Raw genomic sequence first — 12,327 nt, 5'->3', positions numbered from 1 at the left:
ACACTTGCACCATTTGTGGGTTTTTTTTGTGGGAATTATGAATTTCCTCTCAGAGAAAGGAGGTACTACAGGTGCTTTTGGAACATCTTCCTGAACATTTAGTTCAAGCAAATCTTGTCCAAAGGAAGTTACTATTTTTTCCTCGTGGAGAATCAGTGAAAACAGCTGTAGGATTATTGATTATTTTGCAGGCGTTTTGAGGGTGATTTACTCAAAGTAATTGCGTCTTTGATATCAAATCGCTGTATTTAAATGAGGTATTTGCATGTTAAAGTGATTCCACACGTGAAAAACACAGAACGACCGCAAAAGGAAAACTGATCTCACTGAAATGGATAAATATTAATATAACAAGAACAAAACGCTATATGGGAGATTATCAGCGAGGAAATCTGCCGTGGGAATAAGAAAAAGATGAAATTCTGAAAAGGTGGCAAGATATTGGGGGGGATGGTGGATGAGATTCCTCCGACAAACACCGATCAGCAGGTCCAGCTTTTTCTGTGATGAGCAGGTGACTTGGTTTTCATTCAGTGTCTTGCGAGTGCTCGTGAACCTCATGAAGCTACCTGTGAATTCTGCGGGACACATTGAGGACCTGTGACAGCACACCTGACCAACAGGGCTGGGCGGGATATCCAAGCAGCGGTACGCTGGAACGACCCAGAGGCAGGACAATGCTGGGTCTTAAGAAGTCTTTTCTTAATTGCTGTTATTGCGTGGCTCCTCCTTGGTATTGGTTTTAAATCATCACTCAGTTCATTAACTCGGAAATGTCATCGCTGGACAAACGATATGTCTGAATGATTTATGCCTCTGACATCAAAAATGTTTCCACGGGTGTAAAACCACGTTCTCTGCGTATTCTTTGGTTTCCCTGCGTCTCCTTCTCACCACAATAATAAGAGCAGCCTAGTGTGCGCATCTGATTAATACATGTCTTTCAGTCGTACTAAAAATACACACGCAATCACTTCTCCTATTTCTACTTTCAAGTTTAGTAAATATTTTTGCAGGTGCTGAATGTATGTATTTGCATGTTCCCTCCCAGTATTTTGCCCTTTCAAGTAGAAACGCCCAATATTACATATGCATTCAGGCAAACATGCAAAATGGACAATGTGTGTTAAATTGCACATTTAAAAAGACGCAATCCTCACTGCACGTCGTTGGTAGATCAGTTTGGACATTTTTTTTGCAGGTGGTGTGGAGTTTGCACGTGATTTTGCATACACAAACCTTTAGTAAATCAGGCCCTGAATCGGGTAGCGATAAAAAAAAAAAATCTAATCTTTACTCAAGTAATGAAATTTCTTCACCTGAATTAAAGTTTCATTTCCTAGCTGTTAAATAGTACAGTTTGTTAGTTGTTAGTACTTTCAGTCTGTTTCTAATTACAAATGTTACACCGAGTTCCGTGTAAATCTAGGCCTATATAAACTCAGCAAATTATCAGATTATTAATGTTTCAATCATTGGAGGGTTGAGACCACAAGCAGCAGTTAAATATTTTTTGCAACCTCTGTAATAATAATAAAAAAAAACAGCTGAGAACCAGAGGTTATACACGCTTTATTAAGAATAAATATACAAGTACATGATCAAATGTGACCAGTCCAGTTTGAAGTTACATTAAGAATAAAAACACAGATGTAAACATGAAGTTAATAGTTTCCGGCCAATTTCCATTCAGTTTGGTGTCATATGTAACAGGATCTTACTTAAACTAAAGTATTCAAGCTGTGGTGAGTGTAAAAAAGAAGGAGCAGCTGATGCTTGTTCTTTCAGACATGACCTGAAGTGAATTTAACGTTCCCGAATCAGCAGCCTCACCTGCGGATGTGGTTCTTCTGAAACGAGTTGGGGTACGTTTTCTGGGCATGAGAGCAGGAGGCGCAGCAGACACTTCTGTAGTAAGGGTAAACGCAGAGTCGGGCTTGAACCACCACCATACAGTTATGATACTGATTGCTGCATAAAGGATCTGCGAAGGAAAAGAGGAACAACATAGAGAACTTCAGAAAAAGACAGTTTAATGCTTTCATCCATTGTTATTCACGAGACTCTCCTGTTCGGAGCTGACAGAAGGGTGGTCACATCATGTCTTGGTGGAAATGATGCTGTGATCTCACACGCTACAAATCCATTCCTTTGTCCTCCACGTTCAGTACAGAATCCAAATTATCCAATCTGATGATCCAAATCTCAAACCATGAGTCAATCCCTAAATCTGTTTAGTAGAAATTAGATTGAAAGTTTCATCATGTTCATCTGACATAATGAAAGCTACATATTAAGTTAGTAATTTGAGATCCCTACTGAGCTGTTTTTATCGTGAAAAACGGTTTCTTTAAAATCTGTGAAAAACATAAGAAGAAAAATGTTCTTGTACTAATCTCTTAAAACTAGTTTTATTGCAAATACATGTTAGAATCTTGTTGGTAGAGTGTTTCCTTCAGTCATAAGTCATCAAAAAACTCCCCGTTTCTTTCCTATCTTTTGATTCCTGCTGATTGAGACAGCCATCTTAATGATGATAACATTATCTCCACTTTGACACCATCACAGACAAATCTAAGTCCTACCAGGTTATTTCTGACCTTGCTGTGACCCAACTGATCCTTTTCTGATCACACCATGCACATTCTTTCTGCTGTGGTACAATACTACTTGGCAGACTTACTTATTTCAGCTGGACAGGGTTGTTTGTTGCATTCTTCTCGACTCTCCGGCATCAAACTGGGTTCACAATGGTCGCTTGGGACAATGTTGTCAGTAAGACACCGCACCTCACGCACACGGTAGCCCCCGTTGCACGAGCGTGAACACTGAGGTGATAGAAAGCGAGAGCAGAGGCAGAAGTGACAGATTACAAAAACAAACTAATCTGAGGACTGAATATAAAAACGTGGACACCATTTTATGGAAAATCATGTAACATTACCGAACATTTTCAATCCCATGTTGCAGCTTGATACATATTTTAAAATGTGGGATTCTTCACACACATCTTAAACCAGAGAGCACAGAAAATCTACGTCTACGATCACAATAGGTTTAAAGAGGACACCCAAGATTAGTGTCACCGATTCAGTATCTGACCAAAAGTGAAATATGGTCAGTTTTCCCTTCCCCATTATGATGCTACTGTGAAGTGTACCTTTAAACTGCTGGCTGTTAAATAGCGTCACATTGTCATTTCATCCTATCAGATATTTGCGTGAATTTTTTCAATTTTGTAAAAATTCTTGAGTAATGGCTACTATGTGTTTTGTGAAGTTACAGTGACCTTTGACCTTCAGCTACCAAATGCTACATTTTTCATCTTTGAGTCCAAGTGAACGTTTGTGCCAAATTTGAAGAAATTCCTTCAAGGTGTTTTTAAGATGTAGGGGCAGTTGTAAAGTCACAGTGACTTTTGACCCCCAAAATCGAATCAGTTTATTATTTGTATTTTTTTTTTCCTAGTGAGTCCGAGTGAATGTCCGTGCCAAGTTTGAATAAATCCCCTTGAGATGTTTTTAGAGATATTGCGTTCATGAGAATTGGACAGACAAACAAAACCTGAAAACATACTGCCCGAGACTTTATGACACTTACCACACTCCAGTCTGTGACATACCACTGGACGCCACATGGCTTCAGTCTGCAGGGCTGAGCTGTGATTGGCTGAGAGAGACTGGAACATTTGAACTCGTCCGCAACCTCCATTTGGCCATTGTTGTTGAAAATGCAAGCCACGCTCCGGGTCTGTGCGCCGTTACCGCACTCTGCAGAACACTTAAATTACCCAAACACGTAAGTGTGACTTCAAATGGATATTGTTTTAATAGTGTGAGTGAGTGCTACATGTGTGTATGTGAATTACCTGGCCCCAAGGTCCTGCATACCACTCCAGACGATTTTGGCAGTGGCCATAGTCACATGATGTCACTTCTGGTGGGCGTTCCCCTTCACAGCTGTCTAGAGGGAGGTCGGTCACGTGGTCCGTCAGGCACACTACTGTCCTGGATCGATTACCGATACCACACTCTGCAGAGCACTGAGCAATATCACACACACACAGAGGAATATCACACACACCCATGTATACTTTGAATTGGCGCCAATTCAAAAATTTAACATGATTTCACGTTTATCCCCACACTACATTAACACTCATCCTACACACACACACACACACACACACACACACTCTCTTAACAGTTGTTACCTGCTGGCTCCAGAGGGAGGTGAACCAGCTGCGTGCACAGACTCCCATGTCACAGTTTTCGAGATTGTCTGGCCTCAGGTTCATGTTGCACTCCTGATCGTCCTCCACATCACCCGCGTTGCTCACACACACCACCTCCCTGCTGCGCTGGCCCACTCCACATGGCGCTGAACACTGGAGGAGAACGGGTACGACAGACATGTATCTTAAACCTCCTGCAAGACTACCCAAAAATATCTCAGAACTTCAAGTGATCTGCAAGGAAGAGGAGGGTAAAATTCCTAAATCAAGAAAAAAGAGATTTTTTTTTTTTTTTTTTTTTTTTTACCTGGCTACATAAAGCAAGCTGTGATTTTACTGTTTAATTTTTTAAGTTAATGAATTGAAAGTTAATGAAATTTAAGACGAAGAATGTTAATACACTGTTATTTTGACGAATGCCCTGGGTTTCTTAACATTTGCATTCAACTTTAATATTCCTAAATTTCTCAAATGTACTTTTGATTTTGATTTGAAGTAGCCTACAATCTGCTGCTAAAGCGTCTGTACAATACAAGACTTTCACATTATTGTGGCCTATTGCTCATTTGACTCTTTCTCCTCAACTGAAAAATACAGGTGGAGTAGTATTGATGAGGTGTGTGTTTTTTTTCTCACAGGGCTCCATTCAGATCGTATCTCCCACTGGCTGCAAATCTTCAGCTGGCATACGGACTTGGTCACTGGCTTTTCAAACGACCCGCACTGCTCCAGTGCCAAGGTTACCGAGGTCTCTGTGCCGTCGACCTGAATGTGGGTGACCTGGCTGCAGATGACCTGGCGATGCTGAGTGCCAGGCCCACACATCCTGCTGCACTCCGACCACTCCCCCACATCCCAGCTGTCAGCCAATCACAGAGGACATAGAGAGGGTTGGAGGAAATGAAGTGCAGTTTGCAGCACATCTCAGCAAATGTGGTTTCATGGTGATATTTAAGTTTAACAACAACCTTCTCCACACGCAGTATGTCCTAGCTGTCTGTCTTCATTTTGACCACAGCTATTGTGTGTAGTCAGTCACAGAGCATCTAGTTCAATTTGTGCTTCACAAGTTCAGATGTCTTTTCTTCTATTTCTACTTAAGCTGCAGTGCTGTAGACGCATTCCCTACAAGAAACATATTTATATATATATATTTCAGACTGACACTGTGCGCAAAATATCTGACAGACTCCCACCCAAACCAGTTAATGCACTTACATGCCGCTACATCTTGGCGATGGTAGTATTTACCACAAGACATGAAAACCAAAGCCACACCAAAGTGAGTCAGGGTGATTGACTTCGACTGACTTATGGCTGGAATGTGTGAAAGATCACCCTGAGAGTCACAGCACCATGTGGAACTAATACAGTGTACATCATAGGTCTGTGTGTCTCACTCTGTGCACGTGTTACAGCTAATAGTATGGGAGACCAGGTGCGTGTGTGTGTGTTGCTCACTACGCAGGACAAGCCTGGGTGTTGCAGTCCTCTTCCCGGTTTGTTGGTTCAGTGGCAGGGTCACAGAGGTCAGCAGGAACAGTTGTGTGGGAATCCCTCTCTACACACTCCCAGAGCACCTGACGCTTGCCTGGAAAAGTGTTATCACAAAAACACACTCACACAGAACGGAAAGACTAAACAGGTGAGTGTGTGTTTGTCTGAAAAACTGTATACCAAAAATATTTTGACAGAAAATAAAGTATTTTTCATGACGTAAAGTATTTTAACAGCGATGTGAGAAATTGCTTTGGAGGTGTGACTGTTAATAGTAACAGCTTTCTATATGGTTGTGTGTGCCATCTTTGATATTGTGTCATTTCATTATTATTTGTGTGTTTTTTTTCCTTTCTTAATGAACCCATAAATGCCCACAGACTGTTAGTGAATTCACTGTGTGACTATCCTGACTGATATGCTGTTCCTCACCAGTGCCACAGGTCGTGCTGCACTCTGGGTGCCCAGTCCTCGTCCAGGTGTAGGTGGGAGGAGGTTCAGAGTTCAGGCTGGGGTCAGAAGAAACCTGGTTGGGATGAGGAGTCTCCTTGATGATGTCGTTGTTGCTGATGTCGTCTTGGTCCATCCTCTTATCTAGGTGGGATGGACCTACTGTCTCAGCTACAGGACAGTGAAGGTTTGTGAGGTGGAGGAAAATGGTTACACGTGCCAGGGAAGAAGTGGGGTAACTTTGAATATAATATAACTCAAAATGTATTGAAAGTGCTAAAGGCCCTGCACACAATGCCCCCCCCCCCACACACACAGCTGGTTTTACTTAGTAGAGGTGATCAGATGTGTTTTCACACACTTTGTGGGTGTACATGATGTTTTTCTAAGCAGGTTTTGAGTGTAATCACGCTGGAAAAACACCGAAAATGTTATTCAGTTGGCCTGCATACTAAAACCAAAAAGAACCCTGGCTGTGCTCTAGATATGTTATGTTACTGCACTGAAAAAAAAGTAAATTAAAGAGCTATTTACAGCAATCAAAATTAATTCTGGTTGGTGGTGAACTAGCTCTGGTTACACCTCATGGAACAAAAAACAACTGTTACATTTTTACCATGTATTTGTTAAGTTTAATTGATGGTGGCCTTTAAATGCTGGAGTTTGACATTACCCACAGGTGCATGTTTTGCTCCATGGCCTGTTTGTAAAAAATGGTTAAGGATGTAGATTTAACCAGGAAATTAGTGACTTATTTAGATTATCATTACTTTGGGTGGGATATAATTTAAGAGATCCCTCAAAATGAAGCTATTTCTTCAATAAAGGTTAGATATTAGGTAATGAAATATAATCTGACCCAAGTGACTGATTATTGACTCAATGTCTGTCTGGCAATGCTCTTTGCCAGAACAAAGTTTGGCGGCCTGCCGGTATCAAATATTTTATTGAAATCCTAATCAAATTTTCAAAAGGACAGTTTAGCTGAAAATGATACATATTGGCGTTACTGATAGCCTGCAGAGATCTGAACCAAACACACACACAAGCATTGTTCTGTGCATGTAGACACAAACAGGGGCATCTGTTATGTGTTATGATCCCTTAGGAAAATCAAAATCTTGAGTATGAGACAATGATATTTTGAGTATTTTGTGTCACTCAAATGCAGTTTATGTGTATATATGTTGGTGAGTGCTCTCACCTAGAGGCAGGATATCAGATGGTGTATCAGGCTCAGGAGTGGAGTGTGTATTTAAAGGCATACTGTACTCATAATATAAACTAGGACCTGGTTGCTGGTAGATCAGCTGTGAAAGAAACAGAAAGAGAGATGAATGGCATCCTGCCAAATAGTGTTTGTATATGTGTATCTAAAGACAGGACACATGGAAGAATGTGATGTTAATGCAACTATTGCCAGTGTGTGTGTGTGTGTGTCATTGTGCATCTCACATAAACATGCAGGTCCTCAGTCAGTGGCCCTGGTGCAGTAATGGACTCTCCATTGCGAGAGCGGATTTCATTGGGTCGTCGGTACGTCAGCTGTGTTCCCAGAGCCGTGTAGATGCCAGGCCTGTCAATCACCCAGTTTCCATTGATGATGGAGATGCCACTTTGGGCCTGTAGAGCTGGAAAATCCCCATGTTCATCAATCACTCCAGAGTTTGTCATTCTGGAAATATTTCTGTCATTAGATACGGTGTTGTGTGCGTGTACATGCGTGTGTGCGTGTGTGCGCGTGCGCGTGTGCGTGTGCGTGTGCGTGTGCGTGTGTGTGTGTGTACCCAGATAATTCCGGCTCTTTATTGTCTCCATAATGCTGATGTTGCATGCTCCGGCAGGAATCTCCACAATCTTATGGTAGCCAACGCGGAGGAAAGTCCTAGAGAAATTCCCCTTCACCACCTCGAACTCCTGCCAACACACACATTCACACACTTCTATGCGCACAAACTACAAACACTGTATGCGTCCAATTGTTCATATGTATACAGACACCCGCTGTTTTCTCTCTTTACCAGGGTTTCAGCATCACGACCATGTTTCAGCAGTACAATAATCATAGATTCCACTGAATGACATTGCTGCTCTTTTTCTCTCATCTTAACTCACCCACCCTCTTCTCCAATTCACTGGAATTCCCGTAGCACACCCAGTCCAACAGTTGGTTTGAGTTGGGGAACCTTTCTAATCTTCCTCTTCATTCCTCCTCTACATGAATATCCATTTTCCAGTTTAACTCTTCTTTTATGTTCATGTTATGTCTCTCTTAATGGGTTATTCTCTTTGGTTCTTTATCTACGATCTGATATAGCTTGATCTGTCAGTGTTTAGTTAACCTGAGTGACAAAGACGAGATTCTCTAAAACAAACTGGCAGTCTAAACCCCCCTCCCCAATTTTAAAGAATTATAGCTGTAGTGGGCATAAGAGCGACTCACTCTTTCCACATTTCAAAATAAGGGTATAACTCAGCCAAGTATTTCTTTTGCTGCATATAAATTACATTTTTACCTTTTATCCCATGACAATGTAGATGACTTACCTCCAGAGGGGATGAGCGAGCTTTGGTATCCCAGGGAAGAGCACTTGAGGCTGGGGAGAGAAGACAGATGAGGTGGAGGAGAACCAGAGCTCGACCCTGCCACAGGGAGCAGAGCTGCTGCCACAAACCAGCCATGGAGAGACTGAGGGAGGAAGACAAATCACACACACACATACACACACATTTCATGGGGGAGTGTGCATTTGTGAGGTGGGGTTGGCTCGAGGGGTGGGAGGGAGAAAGGGCAAGATTTTGGGAGAGATGAAAGGAGAAATGTTGAGTGAAAGTGAATATTTTAGGAGCATTTATATTTAAAAAAAAAGTTGAGGTCACACCTATTTTACACCTCAGTATGAATGTTGTGACAGCTCATGATCTGTGTGTGTGTGTGTGTGTGTGTGTGTGTGTGTGTGTGCGCGCGTGCATCCATGTGTGTGTGTGCGTGCATATGTGTGTGTGCGTGTGTGTTGGTGTGTCTGTGTGTGTGTGTGTGTGTGTGTGTGTGTGTGCGTGCGTGTGTGTGTGTGTGTGTGTGTGTGTGTGCGTGCATTCATGTGTGTGTGTGCGTGCGTATGTGTGTGTGTGTGTGTGTGTGTGCGTGTGTGTTGGTGTGTCTGTGTGTGTGTGTGTGTGTGTGTGTGTGTGTGTGTGTGTGTGTGTGTGTGTGTGTGTGTGTAGGCTCCTGTAGTGTATCCTAAACCTTGTCCAAAACCAATATCTCTCCCTGTGAATCGTCATGCAGGATTGTGAGGCTTTGGACACGCGTCCCTCTTCATTTTGCTTCTCCACCCACTTTTTGTTTTTCACTTTATAAAGCTTGTCTGGATCTGAGTTATTCCTTTTTCCATTTAAAAAAGTATTGAAAAAAATGAAAGATAAAAAAAAAATAAAAAAAAAATCAAAGTAAAGAAAAGTACTACAACAGGAGTGTGGGCTGGATTAAGGATAATAGAAAAAATATGTTAACAGTTTATCACTGTAATTAACACAAAGAATGCAAAGTACCGTTGTTCTCAATGGTGATTCAGATTCCCTTCATCAGTGATTCACACTCCAAAGACAGCCAATTTATAGTGAGTCAGTACACCATCATACCAAGTCAGAAAACAATCTCATCACTTCAGAAATATATTCACTGGCCAGAAATCAAAACCCTGCGGTGACACACTCCTAAAGTCTTCATTTAAAGAATTTAAGGTAGTATTTTGCATAGACATGAAAGATTTGGAGGAGTTCAAACATATGGGTGCAATATATTACCTTGGCTGAATGTTTCAGTTCTGGGAAGAGGACTGTTTCAGCCCTGTAAACACACAATGAGGCATAGTTCTCTCTCTTTAACGTGTCACTGTTTAATGTTCGGTAGTGAGGAAGGATAAGAGTTGTGAAAAGACTTGAAGATGGAGCAGTTATAATGTGGTTTTCCTGCCTGTTTTGTGTTCGTGCAGAGTGGCAGTACACAACATTTCATATCGGGTATTTATCCCTCAGACTGCCAGCTGATCCGACCGCAGCTGTTCTCAACATGGGTGTGAAATTGCCACGACTGAGAATTTCACAACTTCTCTAAGAGCGTCAGTTTCTTTGTGATTGTATGAGTGTGATTGTGTTGGTGGAAATGTTAGTTTTTTGGACGAGGGACACATGTGTGGATAAAGTGCTGTGATGCAATGTCTGTAAGGTGAATCAATTGGGTCAGCATGAAAAGAGCATTAGTGGGAGAGACAAGGCGACTGTGACGTTGCAAAGCTTTGTGAAGCGTCATGACTGCATTGTTTCATCTTTAACATATGACCGTTGACCTGAGAACACAGAAAGGCACTGATGCTTTGCAACACAAACCATTATAATAGCACAAACCTATACATACACATGCTGTAAATTAAATATACGATACATACATGCCACTGCTTTTCTGAATCTCTCCCCCTCTCTGGCGCAGAGCCAGATCTAAGACGCCAGTCCCCTGCAGTGAATACCCAGTATCCACGGAGTTATGGCACTCTGGGAGCCTCCAAAAGTCTGTCAGGGAATAGTGGGAATTCTGTCCAAGACGGGCGCTCTGAGGGGCGACAACGTCTGTTTTCCACTTTGACAGGTCAATAGCTGCCATGTCTGATTACAAACACACACACACACACACACACACACACACTGGCTGGAAGTGATACACCAACTCCTTAACACACAGATCTGGTCAAACAATGACACACACAAGCATACGATATAGCCATGAACACAGCCAGGACACAGGGAAAATGACGCTTCATCCAACTGTGAACATGAATGTTACTAACATGTTCGTTAAAGACGATGTGGTGGGATTACTCTACTTTATGACATTTAGTATGATTGACTGCTATGAACCAGTGCAGACGCTTGTATTCTATATGTGATACTAAACTGGTAAACTGTTACGCAAAGGCAGGCTGGCCATGGCCATGGAAGGCTTGAGTTGTCTGTTAAAACCATTTGCTGTAGCAGGATTTGTTCTCAAAAGCATTACAACACTTTATACGTTTTATTCATAACAGAAAAAAACCTTACTCTGGAGTTGTATCTTATAAAATGACTGTGGGCGGGGAACACCCACCGCCTTACAGTATGTTACAGTGCATTCAAAATATGTTTTAATGTGCCGTAAAAGTGTGAGCTCATGCAGATATGGGAATGAAGGAACCCTTACCAATAGATTTGTGAAAAGTAAAGGCATGTTCTGATTTTTCTGTTGTTTTCCCGAGAATCAACCATATGTAACTATTTAAAATATGTTTTAGTCAGTGTTTCTTTGTAGTGTCAGTAATTCAGAGTGTGTCCTTGCTAGCTACACTGACCTAAAAAAACACAGCAACACACAGACTAAATGGTAAAAGACAGTGAGAATAAACAATACAGTCAATAGAAATTAAGATCAACTCCAAATGAAAGATTTCTCTTCCTTACAACCCCTCACTCGCCTCCATTTCTTTCTCCTCTCCAATTCCCTCCCTTTCTCCTCTTCCTCTCCATTCTCCTATGCTCACACTCGCTTTCCCCTTTCTTTTCTTCCAGCTGTGGGTCGTTTGATGTCCTTCTGTCCTGTCCCAGCCAGATGCCTCAGGAACCAAATGAGGGGTTCTGTCATCCTGCCGACACCTGGACGTCCCCTAACCACCGATTACTTCCCCAACGACTGACTCCTTCCCTAACAACCATGAGAAACTCACGGCGACCATCGATCAATCACAGGAATTCCTTTGCAGCTGTCTGTCCGTGTTGGCCATGTGTCAAGATGTTATATTTACACCTGGTAAATGAGACTTATTTGCATATTACAGGGGACGGCCTGTTGCACGACTTTAAAAGCATGATTTCTGGCCACTAATATGATGTTCTTCATTTTGGAGCTGGTCCGTCTCTGATGGGCAAGGACAAGGTATGGTTGTCCTTGCCCATCAGAATGGAAAAAATAGTAATAATACAAAATTGTGTTGTGGCATTTATAGCAAAACAAGAAGAACTATAACAGTGAGAGTGGTTGTATTACAGATGGCAGATGGAAGGCAGGGGTCTGTTAAAAGGCATTCACTGGTCTCTCACCTCTCACTCTTTCTAATTAC

At 42.0% G+C, this 12,327-nt stretch overlaps 1 protein-coding gene across 1 annotated transcript; it reads right to left on the bottom strand.

The window, feature by feature from the left end:
• Positions 1 to 1,610: 1,610 nt before the first annotated feature.
• Positions 1,611 to 8,863, bottom strand: adamtsl7 (ADAMTS-like 7). Its single transcript, XM_069166760.1, has 12 exons — positions 8,729 to 8,863; positions 7,969 to 8,098; positions 7,637 to 7,812; positions 7,386 to 7,491; positions 6,164 to 6,352; positions 5,696 to 5,825; positions 4,871 to 5,093; positions 4,214 to 4,387; positions 3,869 to 4,042; positions 3,601 to 3,780; positions 2,684 to 2,828; positions 1,611 to 1,984 (listed from the first exon to the last, which is right to left on the bottom strand). The coding sequence occupies exons 1-12, from the start codon at positions 8,861 to 8,863 to the stop codon at positions 1,830 to 1,832; spliced, it is 1,917 nt and encodes a 638-aa protein (XP_069022861.1). The 3' UTR covers positions 1,611 to 1,829.
• Between the last annotated feature and the right edge of the window lie 3,464 nt (positions 8,864 to 12,327).

Source organism: Embiotoca jacksoni, unplaced genomic scaffold (genome assembly GCF_022577435.1).
Source record: "Embiotoca jacksoni isolate LCO1_2020_lvr unplaced genomic scaffold, fEmbJac1.0.p SCAF_4, whole genome shotgun sequence".
NCBI classification, from domain to species: Eukaryota; Metazoa; Chordata; class Actinopteri; family Embiotocidae; genus Embiotoca; species Embiotoca jacksoni.
The sequence above is the reverse complement of the archived record's forward strand: the minus strand, read 5'-3'. Positions and strand labels throughout refer to the sequence as shown.